The following is a 19,889-nucleotide window of genomic DNA, read 5'->3' on the forward strand; positions in this document are numbered from 1 at the left end:
AGACTGAATTACTCTGAAAATCCTCACCATCACACACAGATGCATCAACAACACTGCTCCCACATACCCATCTGAAGCAATATCAAGAACCACTTCCACTCGCCCCACCAGAGCTCAGTACACCAACCAGCTACACATACCACGCATCAAGAGAGCCATAGCTGGAGGTCTAGGCTTCTCCAATATTGCACCGAAAACTTTGGAACTCACTCCCTGCCACCCTTAGAGCTGAAACTTCCATCTCTGTCTTCCGCAACAACCTCAAGACCACTTTCCTCAACTAGCACTGCGACTTCCTCCTCTACTCCAGTCATGTATATTGTAATATAAACAGAAATGTAATATAACTATATTGTAACCTTGTATATATACTGCTCATGACTATGTAACTAAGCTTTGTACTGTAACAAGTGCCACAATGTCCTCGGACTGATGTGCGCTATATAAATACGAATAAAACAAACAAACAGAGGAGCTCCGAAGAGGACAACTTGTTAGGCAAAGTTTGAATGCAGTACCCTCTGGGAACACTACAAGCAACTAGGACTACAGGTATAGGCAATCCAACCTTTCGTATAAACTTGTACTACACAGTTTTGGTAGCGTGTTGAGCAGCCAGGCTTATCTCAATAGGGGAAATGTGAGCAGTAGTGGAGTTAAAGGTATTCAAATAAACTCTTACACTCAAGGTTTCTTGCATAAACAATTATTTATTCATCAGTCAGTTATAAAGCCTTCTTTAGAAGGGAGCAATATAATAGTAACACACAAATACACTTCAATACTGTACACTCTGAGTTTCTGAATCAGACAAAACCCTTTGGGGATGGCCCGCATACAACCTACATCCACAGGTGACTTCCATAACAAGGGTGCTGGGGACATGGAACAAGTTACTTACCTGTAACTGTTCTCCAGCATGGGTCTGGCATGGATTCACATGCTCACGGGGAATATTCATGGGCATGGATTCACATGCTCATGAATATTCCCCGTCGTCAGGCTGGGAATCCTCGGTAAAGAAAAAATCAGTATCAGTTTCGTTTCTGATCGGTCTTTCTTAGTAGTAACCAATCACTGATCTCTGGGTCATACTGCCCCCAGCCAATGACTGCCCTCTCCCTAAGCCCCGCCTCTGGCAGCCATCCTCAGATTTGGTAACACACCAAGTGGCAGTATGACCAAGTGAAGAGCCGCAGAGGGGTAGGTGGGAGGGTTCGCATATGAATCCATGCCAGACCCATGCTGGAGAACAACAGTTACAGGTAAGTAACTTGTTCCTTCTCCAGCATGGGGTCTGGCATGGATTCACATGCTCATGAATAAAAGAATACATAGCAGTATACACATGCACAACCACGGGAGGTGGCAACAGGCTCAACATTAAGCAATACAACAACTCACCATTAAGCATCTCTTACCTCCTCACCAGGCTCACCTTAAGCGAACAGGTTGCGCAGCACTGCTTGGCCGACCCTGGACTCCTCCCTGGAGTCCCAATCGACGCAGTAGAATCTTGTGAAGGTGTGCGTCGACCTCCACGTAGCAGCTCTGCAGATGTCCAGGAGGGGCACACCAGACAGGAACGCCGTGGTAGCAGCGATCGCTCTGGACGAATGGGCTCTCGGACGGCCGTGCAGCGGTCGGTTTGCCAACCGGTGACAATGCATGATGCAGCCGGAGAGCCACCTGGAAATGGAAGTCTTCGAGAGAGCCTTCCCTTGATTCACAGACCCAAAGTTCACGAACAATTGTGACACTTTCCGAAAACTCTTTGTGCGGTCCACGTAGAACTTCAGCGCTCTAGCTACATCCAGCGAGTGCAAAGTCCTCTCGGCCGGCGTCGAAGGCGACGGAAAGAAAACTGGTAACACCAAGGGCTCGTTGAGGTGGAAGTCCGACGGCACCTTGGGGATGAAGGAGGGGTGCGTCCTCAACACCACCCTCGTGTCATGAAAAGTCAAGTATGGAGGCTTGCAAGATAGGGCCTGAATCTCTCCCACTCATCGTGCAGAGGTGAAGGCCACGAGGAACGCTCTCTTCCATGACAGGAACTTCAAAGGGGCCGAGTGCATAGGCTCGAAAGGGGCTCCCATGAGCCTGGTCCGCACCACATTAAGCTCCCACGCCGGGCTAAGGGCCCTTCACCGGCGGAAATGATCGGCATAGTCCCTTCATGAATTCCTTTACCAGGCGATGAGACCACAAGGACGCCCGTCCCGTAGTCCTGGTGTATCGGGAGATGGCAGCCAGATGTATTTTTATGGAGGCGTGAGCCAGTCCAGCTTTGGCCAGCGACAGTAGGTACGGCAGCACTTGAGGGGCCGTAATCCGCAGAGGGTTAATCTTCTGTGCACGGCACTAGACAGAGAACCTCTTCCACTTATGACCGTAACACGAGAGTCGCGGACGCCCTGGCCTTTGCAAGAACCTCTCTGCAATCAGCCAGAATATCGTACCCTCCAAACTCTAGTGCTGCAGGAGCCAGGCCTGCAAGTTCAGCGACTGTGGGTCGTGATGGAGAATGGCGCCCCCTTCTCTGGAGAGAAGATCCGCGTCCGCCTGCAGCTTGACTGGTGGGAACGTTGACAAGTCCAGAAGGTCCGGGAACCAGATCTGCCTCGGCCACGCCGGTGCAACGAGGATCATCCTGCACCTGGATTTCTTGAGCTGGTTGACGAGGCGGAGCAGCAACGGCAACGGAGGGAACGCATATAGAAACAGGCCGTCCCAAGGGAACGAGAAAGCATCGCCCATGCTCCTCGGCTGTGGGAACCTGCTGGCGAACCTCTGGCACTTGGAGTTTGTCGCCGTCGCGAACAGGTCGATCTGGGGTTTGCCCCATCGTTGGAAGAGTCGATCCACTTGGTCCTAGCGCAGTTCCCACTCGTGGCACGAGCGCAGCTCCCTGCTGAGTGAGTCCACGATGGTGTTTTTCATTCCTGCCAGTTGGAAGGGAACCAGAAACACCCCTTGGGCGACGGCCCAATGCCACAGATCCTGGGCCTCCTTGGATAGGGTTGGGGATCTGGTGCCTCCTTGCTTCCGTATATAGAACATGGTGGTGGGGTTGTCGGTGAAGATCCTCACCACTTTGCCCTTGAGGGACGGAAGGAACGACTTGAGAGCCCAGAACACTGCTCGCAGCTCCAGAATGTTGATGTGGAGGGACCTCTCCTCCGGGAGCCAAAGGCCTCTTGCGTGGAGGTCTCCGGTGTGGGCCCCCTAACCCTCCAGAGGTGTCCGTTGTCACCGTCTCCTGAAACGCCGGGATTTGAAATTCCGTGCCTGTCGTGAGGTGAGCACGGATGCCCCACCAAAAGATCGCCCGACGGAACTCCTCGTCGAGAAGGATCCTGTCCTCGAAACAGCCCCTCGCTTGGAGCCAGCGGGCGTCGAGAAACTCCTGTAGCGGACGCATCCGAAGTCTGCAAAGGGGTACAAGGTAGATGCACGAGGACATCATCCCGAGGAGGGACTTGATGGACCTCACCCTGGCCAAGTCCGTGGCTAGCAGGCGCCGCATCTTGCTCAGGATGGTCTTGGTCCTCTCCTTTGAAGGGGAGGCCAATTGCCCCACTGTATCGAGCTTCGCTCCCAGAAACAGTGCTATCTGCAATGGAATCAGGTGGGATTTGGGGTAGTTGATGGCGAACCCCAGCTCCGTGAGCAACCGGACGGTCCTCGCCGTGTGTTCGACGGCGAGTTCCCTTGTCCTTGCCCGGATAAGCCAGTCGTCCAGGTAGGGGTAGACGTGGATCCCCTGCAGACGCAGCCGCGCCGCCACTGGTGCCAGGCACTTGGTGAAAACCCTGGGTGCCGACTTTAATCTGAACGGTAGGGCTCTGAATTGGTAGTGGCGTCCCTGAACCACGAACCTGAGGAACATCCTGTGCCTTTTTAGGATAGGGATGTGGAAATAAGCATCCTCCAGGTCCAAAGACGATAGGAAGTCGCCTTCCTCCAGCTGTCCCAGCACGTGCCGGAGGGTGACCATCCTGAATTTCTGCACCTTGATGTACTTGTTTAAGCAGCGCAGGTCCAGGATGGGGCGCCAACCGCCTGTCTTCTTCTTGACGAGGAAGTACCTTGAGTACACTCCGGAGCCCCGGAGCCCTGTGGGGACGAGCTCAATGGCACCTTTCTTGAGCATCGCCTTTACCTCCGACAGTAGTTGAGGGACGTGATTCTCCTTCCTGGCCACGGGAGGAATGCGAGGGCACGTCTGTTGGCCAGGGTGTCCAGCACCCAACGGTCGGTGGAGATGGACTCCCACACGCTGACGAACTTCGTCAGCTGGCCTCCCACCGGGGTGCTTTGGTGGGGGCCCGACAACCCGGACGGGTCAGTCTTGCTTGGAGGCGGCCTTGCCGCCTTGGCCTCCTTGGCGACGGCGGCGGGAATCCCCTTGCTTGCCGCGACCTCTGTAGGCCTCCTGAGAAGAGGAGCGGGCCACCTGGCGGTAAGTGGAGGAGCCACCGCTGGATCCTTTGGAGGCACCCTGTCTGCCTCCAGAGCTCCAAAAGCGCCACCCCTGCTGAAGTACCCCCAGGGCCCGGGCCATCTCCGAGTCGGTCTTGATGGCCTTTAGGGACACATCCACCGCCTTACCAAAAAGGTTGTTGCCGTCGAACGGCATGTCCAACACCCGGGTCTGGACGTCCTGGCGAAAGTCTGTCACCTTGAGCTATCCTCGTCGTCGGAGGCAAACTCCGTTGCCCAGTTGGCGAAATCCAATATCGGCAATGTCCGTTGCCACCGTTATGGTGTGATCCGACGCCACCTCGCCTTCCTGCAGAATTTCTAGGGCCTCTGCCCTTTTGTCATCAGGCAGGAAGTCTAGCAGGGGAGCTATCTTGAACCAGAGCTCCCTGTCGTAGCGGGCCACGATCGCTAAGGCATTGGCCGCCTTAATCGTTGTCGCCGCCAACGAGATGACTCGTCCCATAGAGTCCAACTTCTTGCCCTCGCTGTCCGGCGGGGAGGTGGAAGTTGAAGCCGCCGCACCCGCTGCCTTCTTCTTAGCTGCTGCCGAGACGACCGAGTCCGGCGTCGGCTGGGCCCTGAGGCACAAGGGGGCGGCATCGGGGACTCGGTACTTCTTCTCGTACCTGTCCCTCTTGGCTGGTGTCGTGGAAGGGTTCTTGAGGACAGCAAGCCCCTCCTTGCAGATGTCGTCGAGTAAAGGCACCGCGAGGACTGCCTTCCTCTTGGCCTCTCGTCATTGGTACAGAAACCCCTCCTTTTTGTGTTCTTCAGGGCAGAGCTGGAAGAGCTCAGATGCCCTATTTATCATGGCGTGGAAAGAGCCAATTTCTTCGGCTGGCGACTCCCGCGGGGGAGGGGTGACGACAGGATGTCTGCTGTGTCATCGCCGCCGTCATCGTCCGTCGCTGTATCTGTCGCCGTATCCTCTCTAGGGTCCGGCGAGGGGGATGAGGGGTCCACCGGTCTCGCAGGCACAAAGGGCGGGGTGGACTCTCCTCCGCTTGTTAGGAAGGCTTCCCGACGGGCCCGGTTCTGGATCCTCCGTCGGGGTCAGTGGTAATCTCGTCCTTATCTCGGTGCATAAGGATTGGATTGCCAACAAAATGGCCGCCGAGCTATCTTGGGGCTCGGGCAATGGTGTCACGCTCACCTGATTCCCACGGAGGCGCAGGTCTGGCTTCGAGTGCTGATGCTTCTTCTATGGTGAAGCGCAGGACTCTGAAGATGGACTCACTGGCTCGCAGGAATATTCCCCTGTGCGTGAAAAGGGAGTATTACCTACTGACGGAATTATGCTCAAGCCTCCCACTCCGTTCCAACCCTCCACAATACCCTTCCTCGATTCCCCGTGAAGTCTCACCTTAGGGACTGGAAGGATGAGTTCTCCATCCTGCTTCTGGTGCAGGGGCGCGTTGAAACCCAGTTACTTCACTGGATTGAGGTTTGATGGGAGTTCAAATAAGCTTGACTATTCAGGTGAGGCGCTGTAAGAGTTCTGTAGCAAGTTCCGAAGTTCAAGCTTAATAATAATGTTCATTGTCTTATTGCTGCAAGCGCTAACGCTTATGTCTTTTTCCCCTTAGGGGCCGGGGTTCGGAATGAATACCGGAGATATGGCGCCGACCCGAAGTGAAACGTGCAGTTCCAGTAAATGACAGGTAAGTTCTGGATGAGCGTTCGGGTAATGTCTTTGCATTCGCTCATTCAATGTCTTTGTCTTTGTTTCCCCATAGGGGCCGGGGTCCGGAATGCCAGGAAGCGGCAGGACCCGAAATGAAATGGGAATGACCCAACAGGTAAGTCCTAGAAGGAAACTGAGCTTTTCCTATTCCCTTCCTTCTCTCACCTTGTGTTCTTGTCTTTTTCTCTCTAGGCTCTGGGAAGTGGCTGCGGATCCGGATGATCGCTGCTGAAGATGGAGGTGCCCAGGATAATTGAGTAAAATGCAGCGCTGCAGCGATCGAAGCGAAATGCTTTTAAAATGATGTCTTCCCTTTCAGGATCGTCGGTGTGAAGTCTCCGTGATGCAGCTTTAGCAGGTAAGGTCTTCTTTCTCTCCAATTCTCTCTTAGCAGGTGACCCAGGGTGCTGACAGGCGTGGCTGAAGTCCAGATGCAGGAGCTGACACGGTGAGCGTCCAGCTGCGAGGAGCAGAACAACGCGAAGCGTGAGTTGCTGATCGGGCGTGGTTTAAATAGCTTTGGAAGAAGTTCCAGTTATGTATCCTTCCACCGATCAGGTATGTATCCTTCCCCGCCACACCCAGGGGAAAGTAGCTCCACAGGTAAAGTAGTTCCATTCAAGCCTCAAGAGGGCCTGGATGTAGCAGCATGGTCTGCATCAGGTAAGTGCACCTTAAAACACTTGAACACATGTCTAGCTTTATGAGCCTGGCGCCTAAGGCGCCAGGACAGGGGTCCAACATGAGCCTGGCGCCTAAGGCGCCAGGCCTGTGTCCAAAGGGCCCCAGCTTGGGGCCGCTGGCACTTCCCTGGGGGAAATGATGCCTGCCTCTGGGGTTGCTGGGTCGGACCTGGCTCCTTGGAGGTAGGCATCATGACAAATGGCTGCGACGGACGGGGTGGCTGTTTCACTGGGCCCTGTTAGTCGTCCTCGTCACTATCTTCGATCACGTCAGCAGGGACCGCCCCCTGAGATCGAATCTTCTCGAACCTCTCGTTGAGGCCTAGGGACCTCTCGTTGAGGCCTAGGGACCTCTCGTTGAGGCCTAGGGACCTCTCGTTGAGGCCCTTCTCGGTTTCCACCAGTTCCTCAGAGGCTGATTCCGAGTCTGTAATGTCCAACCCCCCCCCCCTCTTTTTCAGCCGGGGGCTTCACGGGGGTCTTAGCGATGGGCTGGAAAGAGGAATCCCTCCGCGGTGGCACGGATACTCTGGGCCCGGCGGGCCTTTCCACAGGCGTAGTCTCAGCCAGCTTCGCCAGGGTCGCAGCGACCACGTCGGTAGAGGCCTTTGCCGGGTGGATCAAGGCCCTCACCACCTTAGGTGCGTCCTGGGCCTTCGTCTTGGGGGGAGGGTCAGCACCTCGCTCCCCCTTCGAGATCGACCAGGTTCGCTCCAGCGGCCTACCTGGGTTCTCGGACTTCCTCTTCCCCGAACCGGAGCACTGGCTCGTGGTCGAACGTGCCGGGGAAGTAGCGCCCTACTTGGCAACCGAAGAGCCCGACCTTTCGGTGCTCCCGGTGCCCGCGGACTCGCAGTGCTTCGCCTTCTGTTGGGCCCCCGTCGCCGGGGCGCCCTCACAGGACTTAGAAGCCCGCTCAGACTTCTTCTTCGCCTTCTCACCTGCTGCGCCCTCCTCCAGCCAGGCGGCGAGGCGGGAACGATGATCTTGTTTGGTCCGTTCCGAAAGGTTCTTGCAGAACGCACAGTCTTTCTCCATGTGCGTCTTGTCCTCATGGAGGCAGTAGAGACATTGCGAATGCTCGTCCTCCTTGAAAACGTTCTGTAATCCGCATCCAGGGCAGCACCTGAACAGCTTGGATCCGGGCGTCGAGCTTCCCTTTTCCTGGGCCATATCCGTTGAGGTAGGCCGCAGATCTTCCGGAATCCTCCAAGAAGTGTAAACTCGACAAAAACTTCACCCTTGAGGGGCGTACAGAATTCCGAAACGGGTCCCCGTTATCGGAAGTAGAAACGGTGGAGCTTGAGGCTCGATTAAATCGAAAAAATGAGAAAATCTCCTGAAAAAACGTGAAAATGCAGTAAAAAAACTTGAGAGCTAAACACGAGGACTCCCAACACTTGAGCGTGCGGTAAAAATCTGAGGATGGCTGCCAGAGGCGGGGCTTAGGGAGAGGGCAGTCATTGGCTGGGGGCAGTATGACCCAGAGATCAGTGATTGGTTACTACTAAGAAAGACAGATCAGAAACGAAACTGATACTGATTTTTTCTTTACCGAGGATTCCCAGCCTGACGGGGAATATTCATGAGCATGTGAATCCATGCCCATGAATATTCCCCGTGAGCATGTGAATCCATGCCAGACCCCATGCTGGAGAATAATATCTTACTGTTGGCATTCAGAAAACTATTAAAAGTTGTTAAAAGGCAAAGGTTATTAGAACACAAGAGATCACCAATATTCTTAAGCAGGGCAAAAACTTTCAGATCCTCTTAGAAGAATCATCCAAGAAGTTGTTCCACAATGTTGGAGTGCATGTAGAGGTGTCCTGGACAACCCCCTCTTACCTCAGACCCAAGACGCTGCTTGTGTCCCCTTCTCTAGTCCGTTTTAAAGTCTCCTTTGTTAGTTGTTAACTTGCTGCTTCAATAACTCTAGACAATGGAAGAATTCCACAGCAACTCTTCGTAATTTGCTGCTCGTCAAGACTTCAACTCCTCTTCGAAATGCCTTTAGCTAGGGTTGCGTTTTTGGACTTAAAGACTTACTAGGCGAAGTAACCATCTCTAGAACCTTGAACTAAGCTTATGTTACAATAACACACCACTTTTCTCCCATTAAGTGACTTTACTATATGTGTTTGCAGAGTAAATGTATTACCATTTAAACCGTTGAAAACAACATGAGTGCACAATATCACTGATAATACGATAACATTGTCTTTTCGCTTTCTAGCGTTGCTACATATGTAACCGCGAACAAACACAAAAGTGAAAGTGCCCTTTGAAGTGTATTATCAAGTATTCCTAAGTGCTCTAACGTGAACGTCTGAAGTATTTAAGTGATTCTGGTGTAAATATAACAAATATATACTTTTTATATAATAATATGTGTTCTTTATTGTGCCTGCCTAGCTAAGATTCAATGTACTTACCTACAGCTCACATCTCCCTCTTCAGATAAGCCTAACTGCTCTGCCACTCTACCAAGGTCCTGAGCTAGTACAGACTGATGCTAAGAGTTGGCGATCTACAAACCACTGCGATAGCTTACTAAGTCTTACTGCCAGTAGGACTTTAGGAAAACTCCCCTAACAGCGCTAATTCTGTGTTGACCGCTGTAAGATCAGCCGCCGCTGACTGATCGTGGTTACCTCAGCTTGAACAATCGCTCTGCAATCTCGTGAGGTGTCCTGAAGCGTCTGCACTGCCGAGAAGTCTGCATCTTTTCTTCATTTGGGGGTCTTCAAGAAGTTACCTGGAACAGTCTGGTGAGACCGGCGACCGGTCCCCAATCCGAGAAGCGACCTCTGCATCTGCGAACCCCTGGGCTTCCCTCACATGAATCAATGACAGAATATTGTGTCCCAATCGCATTTTAGAAGATCTGCAGTGTCAGGGGGAAGGGTGGTAACTAAACATGCCTGTTTCTGTCCCACCCTGTCTCCCATAGGGTAACATTGGAAATAGAGCCGTTGTCCCGAAGCTCCCTCTTGCTTGGCCTTTGGTTGTCAAACCTGGTCTAAGGATTCTTTCCTAGGATTTAGCACGGGAAAAGGATAGAGTGGGGGTACTTACCTGACTTTAAATGAATGAGATAGTGTATTTGAAGGTGAGTGTAATAGTGAAGGAAGAGTGGGAGATAGGCGTAGAGGAGTGAGGGTAGTAGAGCGAGAGGGAGCAGGTGTTGGGAGAGAGTAAGGGAGTAGAGAGGGGTGTGAGGAGAAGGGTGCAGGAGAAAAGTGGGTTGGTGAGACGTGTGAGTGTAGTGAGAGTGTTAACAGGCCACTATATCCGGTGAAGGGTGAGCAGGGCACCATATCCATAACAAGGGGTGAGAAGAAGGCTGTAGTGAGAGGTAAGAGAAGTTTTAGTAGTGTGGGGAGAGTAGTACAAGTAGTGTTGAGAGGAGGGATTAGCAGTAGTTTGGAGGGTGGAAAGCAATAATAGTCTGGTGCGGGGAGAGCAGTAGTAGTATGGAGCAGGGAGAGCAGTAGTAGTGTGCAGAGGGGAGAGTAGTAGTAGTAGTAGTGTGGAGAGGCACTTAGTGGTGGATAAGACTGGAGGGTTGATGCAAGCAGTATAGAGAGAAAGGAACATCGGAATAGGAAGTGTGTGGAGAGACGGTGGGAGGAGAACAGGAGGAGGTAAGGGAAAGTGATAGAGAGACATATGCAGAGGAACATCTGAGTGTGGAAGAATGAGATCCAAAGGGGCCAGAATATCTTGAAGTACCAAGCCCTTACATTGTACCATAACTTTGGGGACTTAAAGCGGGGACAACCTAAATTGTTCCCACCACCGAGACCACCTAACCTCTGATGGCCCAAACAATGAGAATTCTGCATAACAATTTTAATATCTTGTTGGGAAGATTAGATCTTTTTGTCTTTCAAAGAAAGTGTTACAAGTATGATGAGGAACTATACAGGTTTGTGGATATTAAACTGGCGGTTCATGAGGGGTGTTGGGGTAGAGTGACATTGTATATGACAATGTACATGCAGTTCAGCTGTGTGCCTTTTCGTAGTAAAACAATGCTCCCCCTTGACGCTCGAGCCTGGAGAAGTCACCTCAATGAGATATACAATGTCTACAAGTTGTATTTCCCCCCACGTTTTAGAGGACTACGAGAGGGACCCCGAAACAAAGTTGTATGGTTGCTCGATTCTTTTTACGTGAGTACTATAGCGGCCTCCCACACTGCAAGCTGTGCTCTTGTTTTGCTTTGCACATAAAAATACTTTCAAAAAAGAAAGTTAGGCACAGCTCCAGGACAAACACAAAAAGCTGGGGGTCCCATTGAGTTCCATAGAAGGAAAGTTGCAAAAAGAAAATCTTTCGTAACAGAGGGGCTTTTACAAGGCTATCTTTTACACAATCAACATCCACAATATCTAATATCTAAGCCACTGGGATAAATTATTAAATACATGACAGGGAAAACTACACCCGTTCCTCACTAGACACAAATGTCTCAGGGAAGAGAAGGCTACTCCCCTTAGACTGGGACAAGTGATCAGAGAAGCATCTGGAATGCTCACAATGGGGTTATAATCATTTGCTAGCATCATCGGTTGATAATGCATTTCTAAGTGACTGGATTAAAAAAAGGTTCCCAAATGTTTAATTCTGGCCATCTTTGGGGCATATTAAAGGCACTTGGATGGGGTGTGGTTGGCAATCCCTGAACAATAGCAAGTTCCAAAGATATATCCAGCGACAAGGGTTTGATCAAGCCTGCATTAATGATATAGTCTGTCAAAGCTCCCTTACATCAGAGATGTTGATCTAAGGAAGCGATAACGTGCATGATATGAAATTCCAATGAGAAACTCCCATAGTGGAGGATTGGGTTTCTCCTCGATTGCTAATGATGCCATGCTGAATGTCAATCCTACTCATGTTGTAATAAAAGAAGAGAACTGACGGCTCAAAATATAGTTTTGGATACCGGCAATGGTAGGGCGAAGGCGACTGTTGGTGAGAGGCATGTATCAGAGTTTGATACCCGTTACATGTTGAAAAAGAGATTGGGGCAACAAGACCAAGAATGGAGGAGTCCATTCCTTTAAGCCGAGGCCCCTGTTTGAAGCCTAGATCTGCAGACCAATGTTGTTACTGTGATGAATCATGCACAGTCCTCACAAGATCCCTACCAAAAGCCTCCTCCCAGGTGGCCAGGGAAAAGCAGACGCTTCCTGATCCTGACCCTGGGGGCGGTATTAGCCAGGTGGGTTATCTGGGAGAAGGGTCCCAGGGGAAGCGGAGGACTTCGAGGGATGAGACGCAGTATTGGTCTTCCTCAAGGAAGGGAATATTCTAAATACCGGAATACGTCATGGCTTATTGACAGCAAGAACCTTTATTTTCTCAATCTGACTGTCAGACTGGGAGTGAAGACAGTGACAATCAGGTACAGAAGTTAAGAAAAATACCTTAAGGGTTACTGACATTTATAGAAATGAAAGCTATTACGAGTCTCATAGAAAGAAGGAAGATAAGTCTAAGTATTACCAATTTAAACCCAGAGAAACCCAATTTTTCTGTAAAACCACATGTTGGACAGAATCCTTATGGGACTCCTTTAGGGAATATGTATGAGGCGAGTGATACACTTGGTGAAGCTGATTTTACTGCAAGAACTAAATTCTATGTTGGGGACTTCAAGTCCCATAATTCAAAGAGTATTGGGATGAGGAAGAGGACTGCAGATGCATGCCACTGCAAGTTGCAGTTAATTAAAGAAAATTACCCAGACCTGAGGAAGACTAGGAGACAAAAAGCACCCTCAGGTGCAGGCATTAGGAGAGACCAGAAGTCAAAGGTGGAGTAGCTTTTCCAAATCCACGTGGCATCAGAAGGCAGACATGAGCAGAGACGCCGGGACCACAGCTGTGTGTAATTTGAATGCTGGTCCTGAGAGGATCTCCCAGGCTCAAGTTTGCAGCTGCAGAGGTCGCACAGCGAAGAGCGTACCTTACTGCAGCTTTTCCCATGGTCAGACAAGCATTGGTGGCGGACAATCTCCGAGTAGGTGCAGAAGTCAAGAGAGCTCCAAAGTTGATTGAAGCGGATCGCAGGAAGCTGCAGAGAGAAGGTGACTGTGCCGTGCAGGGAAAATAGGGCAGCAGACCTGGAGGCAGCGAGGCGAGCAGATGCGCATGCCAGACCCGGTGAGTTCACTGTTATATTGTGACCCCAGAGCGCTCCATAACCGCCCATTAGCCGAAACCAGGGATCTTAGTCTCAGAATTGAGATAAACAAAGTAGCTTTGCAGAGGAAGAAGTCTTTTGAATAGCGAACTAATGCAAAGCAGATACGTTTTGCTAATGAGACCAAGCTGATCTAACAAAGTGCAGATGGCTGAACCAGAACTTAACCATCATACCAAAGGGGTGTGAATGTGACATTGTGGGGTCCAATAAAAACCACCAACCGAGGGGGCAATATTCATAAGAACAAAGACAAACCATCATTCCCAAGCCAAAAGAAAAACATACCTGGGCAATTACAAAAGAACCAGAATTGCCCAAATCAGAAAAGGGCAGTTGAGAAAATGAACAATGGTAAAAACGATTGCCCATATAAAAAGGAGGTTCTAAAAGAACATGGTTTAAACCCAAATTGCCAAAGCTAAAAAGTTGTGAAAGTGAACCAGGTGTTAAAAAAGGGAAAATCAACAGCGGCAGGTCAGCAGCCCTTCTGAGAGGAGATATCCAGAGGGAAAGGAACATAACCTGCAGAGAGTGTGGCGAACACAAAGGTGATATAAATAGCTCTAGTGTGGTTCTTGTTTCCCTTGAAAAGTTTACCATGCCTGATGTTGTGGAGCAAAAGACACTGCTAACCTGTTTAAACCTGACCTTTTACCACAGAAGTAGTTTCAAAACAACGTCATGCTATGTTATTTGTTACTCGTCCCTTCACGTTGATCGGGAAGAGGGGAGAGAAGGGGAGGGGCGGCTATTATTTTTAAACAAACCTTGAAACTTTATACTTCCAGTATCCCAGATATTGAAAATTGCGAAGCAATACTAGTGAAACTAAATGTTAATCCAGTTAGCCTACTGTTATTCTATCGTTCCCCAAGACCAACACCTCTGTTTGAGGAACAGTTATTGGCCCTCATAGGTAATGCCTCTATGATTCTGCTGCATTTATTATCCTTGGTGACTTTAATCTATGGGAAAATAACCTGTTGGATGAGGCGGCTATGGATTTGAAATTGTCACTTGAATCCATTGGACTTAAGCAGCTGGTTTCAGTTGCAATTCACAGCTGTGGTAATATCCTAGATTGGATAGTGGTAACAAATCTGGAAACAATAATTACTTCAATCACAGAATGTGCCTGGTCAAATCATCGTCATGTAAACTTTAATTGTATTATACCATCACTCCAGGCCTCACTACAAATCAGGAATAAGCCACTTATGACCTGGCGGAATTGTAAAAATGTGACTAGTGAGGCTTTTAAGGAGCAAGTAACACCGCTTTTGCCATCACTACAGGACTATACCTCCCTCGATAAGTTTACTCTCTCGTTCGGAAAGGTAAATAATCAAGCTTTTGAAACGTTGGCCCCGCAAACCTGCTAAGACCAACAAATCTATTGACCAAAATAAGTGGTTCTCTGTAGAAATTCTGGAAGCTAGGAGAATTAAGCGTAAAGCGGAGCGCTGTTGGAGAAAGGCTCCTTCAGCTGGGTCAATCTCCATCTATAAACAGGCTGTAAAAAGTTTAAACGAGAGAATACAAAAGCTAAATCTCAGTCAAAAGGAGATATTTTCTATTTTACAGGAGTTAAAAAATGCACCAGCTAGCTTTCAGGAGCAAGAGAACAATGCCGGGTGCCAAGCAATACATGATGGGTTAATTCAAAAAACTGAACAACATCAACAGGCCATCAGAAACCAGATAAGCCTACTTTCTGACATCGAAACATCCAAGCCCTTGGTTCCTCCGGAGCACAACCATCTAGAGATTATTGCTTTCGAAAAGGTATCTGAGATGGAAGTTCTAGAGGTTATTCATAACCTAAACCCTCTTTATGTAAGGAGGACATCTTCCCAGCCAGGCTATTTAAGGACTTTGTGGACACATTGGCCCCATGGGTCACTCAGTTCGTGAATCAGTCCTTTGACGAAGCATATGTCCCAGAAAACATAAAAGAAGCCTGGATTACTCTGCTCATTAAAAAGGACAATTCAGATCCCTCAGTCCCAGGAAATATCAGGCCAATCACAAATGTGCCGTTCCTATTGAAAATAATTGATAGGATTGCATATTTACAATACCAGAAATTTGTGGAAAACAATAATATACTTGCTACCGAACAATCTGGTTTTCGAGCAAAGCATGGAGCGGAGACAGCCCTCTTATACCTTCAGTCGATTATTGCCACTATTATTGAAAAAGGCAATGTAGCATTACTTCTGTTATTGGATTTGACCTCTGCGTTTGATTTGATAGATCATGATCTCTTAGCAGAGAGATTAACAACAGTTGGGAAATGCTCATACTCAGCAGCCAATTGGTTGAAATCTTTTTTGGGACCCAGAATGGCTGCAGGGCAAAAGGAAATTTCGCCTCACTAAAAACCTTGCTAGTATGTGGTGTTCCTCAGGGGTCATGTTTGTCCCCTCTGCTTTTTAATATATTTTCAAAGCTTTTGTGTGACATGCTGCTAACACTCGGTGTCCGGTTTACCAACTATGCAGACGACACCTAATTGGTCTTTGAGTTGTCAGGAATATATGCAAATGATGCTCAACGAGTCAAGGTGGTGTTTTACACATTTCAAAAATGGATGGCGACAAATTCATTAGTGTTGAATGAAGAAAAAGCGGTGTTACTAATAGTTGGAACCCCCCAAAAGCTAAAAAATAAATAAAAAAAAGATGATCGATACACAAGTTTTAAAATCAATAATAGCAGTATCTTGGTATCAGATCATGTAGAAACTCTTGGGGTCTTCATGGACTCACACCTATCTTTTAACCCCTTAAGTGCCAAGGGCGAGGTATCTCGTCCTTGACATTGCATACGCAGTGCCAAGGACGAGATAGCTTGTCCTTTTTGGCTCCTTGTTTTGGAGCGATCCCTGCAAAGCAAAGCAGGGATCGCTCAAAACTAATCCAACCCCCGGACTATGTGAGGCGGAGGTCCCCCCTCACTGCCAGGGGGCTGGATTACCTCCAGTTTCATGTCGGCGTGCGTAAAGCACGCCAACGTGAAAGTGAAAGTAATTTTCACCGCAGCAGCCATTTCGGGCTTTTCCCCCCTGAAATGGTGGTGGCCCTCCCCCTCCCACACCAAGTGGAAAGGGGGGGCCACACCTTGTAGCCCTCCCTAGGGGCAGATTTATGCCCCCAGGCAGGAGTACATGATGTGGCCCCCCATCCAATTGGGGGTGGGTGGGCACCAGGAAAAAGTGTGCAGGCCCCCCAAAGGATGGCTGATCATCTGCTCCCAGGGAAGGGGGCAAAATAAAAAAAATAAACGAAAAGCACAAAAAAGGGAATTTTGGGTGGGAGTGGGGGGGGCACTAGCCCCCGTGGGAATCCACAGAGGTCTGACTTGTGCAAAGCGTCCCAGAATTTATTACCCAGAACCCCAAAGTGAACATTGTGTTTTTCCCCACCAAATATCACAATTTGTCGGGGATTGTAGCTAATAAAAACTGGGGCAATTTGCGCAAGGCATCTCTGTGGATTCCCACAGGTGTCCTCTTTTGGGAAATGCATGGGGTTCCCTGTTTTCTTTGCTGGCTTCGACACCCGAGGCCCAAATCTGTAGGTTGCCCACATGAACAAAATGGGCTGTGCCGAAAGGCTTGGGGTTACCAGTGGGTTACCCTTTTCCTTTTGCGCCCCCGGTAGGTGCACCCACACATGTGAGGTACTGTATTCATCGGGACACGTGTGGGGACGCAGGAAGGTAGGCCATGTGTTGTTGGCGGCATGTTTCGATGGGTGAGCCGAGTGAAATGTGCGGAAAATACCTTTTCTTTCCCACATTTCTGACTTTGCAGGGGTGTCTGGGTAATAAATTCTGGGCCGATTTGCGCAAATCATAACTCTGCGGATTCCCACGGGTGTCCTCTTTTCAGAAATGCATGGGGCTCCCTGTTTTCCTTGGTGGTTTGGACACCCGAGGCCCATATCTGTATGGTGTGCCCGTCTGCCGAAAGTGTGAAATTCACGTGTCAATACAGACTTGGGGTTACCTGTGTTTTAGGCTTTCCCCTTGGCGCCCAGGTAGGTGCACCCACACATGTGAGGTACTGTTTTCATCGGGACACCTGTGGGAACGCGGGAAGGTATAACATTTGTTGTGTTTGTGTGGTTTTGACCAATTTGCTGGTGCCCTTTGTCACACAACCCTTTCATTTCCCAAATCTGCCCTACATTTAGTCGCTGCTTTAGGCACCATACACTTTTGTAACCTGCACAAGTCACCTACCCTTGAAAAGGTCTGCCTGTGCTCTTTCAAAAAAAAGTATGCTTGCCGTTTCTCACAACATTGGTTTTCCTGATTTATACATGCTAAGTGTGTCTGTTCAGGACGTAAGCATAAAACTCCTGTGTACCATGGCTCAGTGACTGGCTTGTGGTATTGTTTGTTTTGTAAAACACTACAAAAAATGTGCGCTTTCCTAACTGCAAGAGTCGGGGGAATGTAGCGGAGCATTATTTTTCTCAAAATTCATAGATGCTATTACCGTACCAAGCCAACCATGCCCACCACATACCTTTTTTTTCAGTCATTTCCCCGCTTTCCCCCCAATCTATGGCATTTTCCCCATACCTAGTTGTTGCCTGACCTACACAAATCGCCCCTTCCTAAACTTGGAATTTTGTCTACTTTTCAGAAATGTATGCCCTTCTGTGCTCCAATTCTGCATTCCTACCCTTTTCTTCCATTCCGTCCATGCACGTCCAATTGGCAAAAATGGGCAAAATCGCCTTCCTCTCACAAAACAGTTGATAACCACATCAAAATAATTTTTTTTCTTTTCCACTCAACCTGTTCTTGAAGGCCAGGAAATTGGGGAATTCAGCACAGCAAATCGTTTGTTCCTAGCTCTTACAAGGAAAAAAACACAGGCTTCTTTGTACATCATTTTATTGGCATTTTTTGAAAAAACCCCACATTTTTGCCCTTTTTGCTTATTTTCTCTCACCCCCCTACAGCAACCTAGGATTCCTGGGTGGCGTTACGACCACCTACATGTGGGGAAAAAAGGAGCAAAATTTGGCAAAGATATCTCATGTAACAAAAAAGTTACAAGCCATTGAATGGCCACATACCGAAATCACCAAAAAAGGCCTTGGCACTGGGGGTGGGGGGGTGGTGGAATATCCATGGCACTTAAAGGGTTAAGAGGCATACCTCGTATTTAAAATCCACATGTGCATTTTACTCCAATCTTTTGTGGCAAATTCGTCCATATTTGACAGAGCAAAATCTAGCTACGATTACTGGTGCCTTAATACATTCTAAACTAGACTATTGTAACAGCCTACTGATGGTTACTTCTAAGACTGACATTAAAAAAATGCAAACAATACAGAATGGAGCTGTCCAGGCCGTTTTTGGTCTAAGTCGACGCTCCAAGATCTCATCAGCAAGGAGGAAGCTACATTGGCTTCCGGTTGAACAGAGGATTACATTTAAAGGTGCAGTTATGGTATACAATGTTTAGTAGGAAAGGTACCTATCATGTTGGTAAGCTAAAAAAAAGCACCAATCAGAAGAAACCACCGTTTTATGGAAATCAAGCTTTATTTTTTATTAATCATTTAGATTTTTACAATGACAGAAAGCGTAGAATAGCGTCACTGTGTGTACATTACAATATTGATTTTGCTGGAAGGTGTGTCAAAAGAAGTGTAGTGTTCACATGTTGAAGAATTTTAAAAGTGGCCAATAGCCACAAAGTTCTGTCGCCCGCCATCATTTTGGCCCAGAAATCAAGCTTTGCATCAGCCACGACAGACTTTAAAAAGAGTGGGTGGAACCAACTTAAATTTTTGGGCACCTGTGATCTGGAATTCCCTCCCTCTTGACCTTAAGAACAGTGTGTCTATCATCATATTTAAGAAACAACTTAAGACTTGGCTGTTCGACGAAGGGGCAGTTTAGTTATCCTTTAATTTTATCCTCCTTCAGAATATCAGAACCCTGCTGTGTTTCGTGTATTTTCGCCTCTGTCCTTGTGAGCACTCTGAGGCTTGTTGGCGAACGACGCTAGATAGATAGATAGATAGATAGATAGATAGATAGATAGATAGATAGATAGATAGATAGATAGATAGATAGATAGATAGATAGATAGATAGATAGATAGATAGATAGATAGATAGATAGATAGATAGGTAGTTGATTCTGGCCTGGCAGAGGAGTACACCAGGTCAGGGAATATTGCAGTGTTTTGATCTGTGCTAGCAGGAGAGTACACCAGAACAGAGCGCTGTGTTGTAGTAGACCTGGCATGTGAGTAGACCAGGTGAAAGTCTTGACACTTAAGTCATGGATATTCATTGATGTACAGCAGTGGTTAATGGCCATGGCAAAACAATGTGCGGCACCAATATTGCAAGATATATTTAAGATTTGTACCTGATCCTCAAATCGCTGTATTCTTGCCACTGACAGAAGAAGAGCAACACTAAAGGGGCATATTATTTTGCTAGTGTCTCCTTGCTGCCCAGCCTAAAAGGAAATTGTTGAAATTAGTGAACATTTTCAAGAGGAAAAACATACAAGCTAGTCTTCATCCAATAAAATAGATCATCAAATAAATATGAAAAAAAAACAACTGACAAGCATGCGTACGCCACAGAAAAGCAGTCTGACTTTTCAAAATAACAAATCAAGGGCAGTTTACCTGAAGTCTAAAACATTTTAGACCAGCTGTGTAGCATTAGGTTAACGTTATGCGGAGACATGCGAGAAATTAAACCAAATATAACTACTACCAGACCAATGTAGTCAGCTAGAAAAAAATACCAACCAGAGGAAACATTTAT

The 19,889-nt window shown here is 48.4% G+C and overlaps 1 protein-coding gene across 4 annotated transcripts in view; it reads right to left on the bottom strand.

The window, feature by feature from the left end:
* Positions 1-19,889, bottom strand: part of FANCI (FA complementation group I) — a 1,757,660-nt gene that overhangs the window by 1,539,091 nt on the left and 198,680 nt on the right. For all 4 annotated transcript variants that reach the window (XM_069624307.1, XM_069624308.1, XM_069624309.1 and 1 more), the window contains one exon: positions 19,480-19,572. In XM_069624307.1, coding sequence (XP_069480408.1) covers positions 19,480-19,572 — 93 coding nt within the window. The remainder of the gene's footprint in view (positions 1-19,479; positions 19,573-19,889) is intronic.

Source organism: Ambystoma mexicanum, chromosome 11 (assembly GCF_040938575.1).
Source record: "Ambystoma mexicanum isolate Mex_15411 chromosome 11, UKY_AmexF1_1, whole genome shotgun sequence".
Lineage (NCBI taxonomy): Eukaryota > Metazoa > Chordata > Amphibia > Caudata > Ambystomatidae > Ambystoma > Ambystoma mexicanum.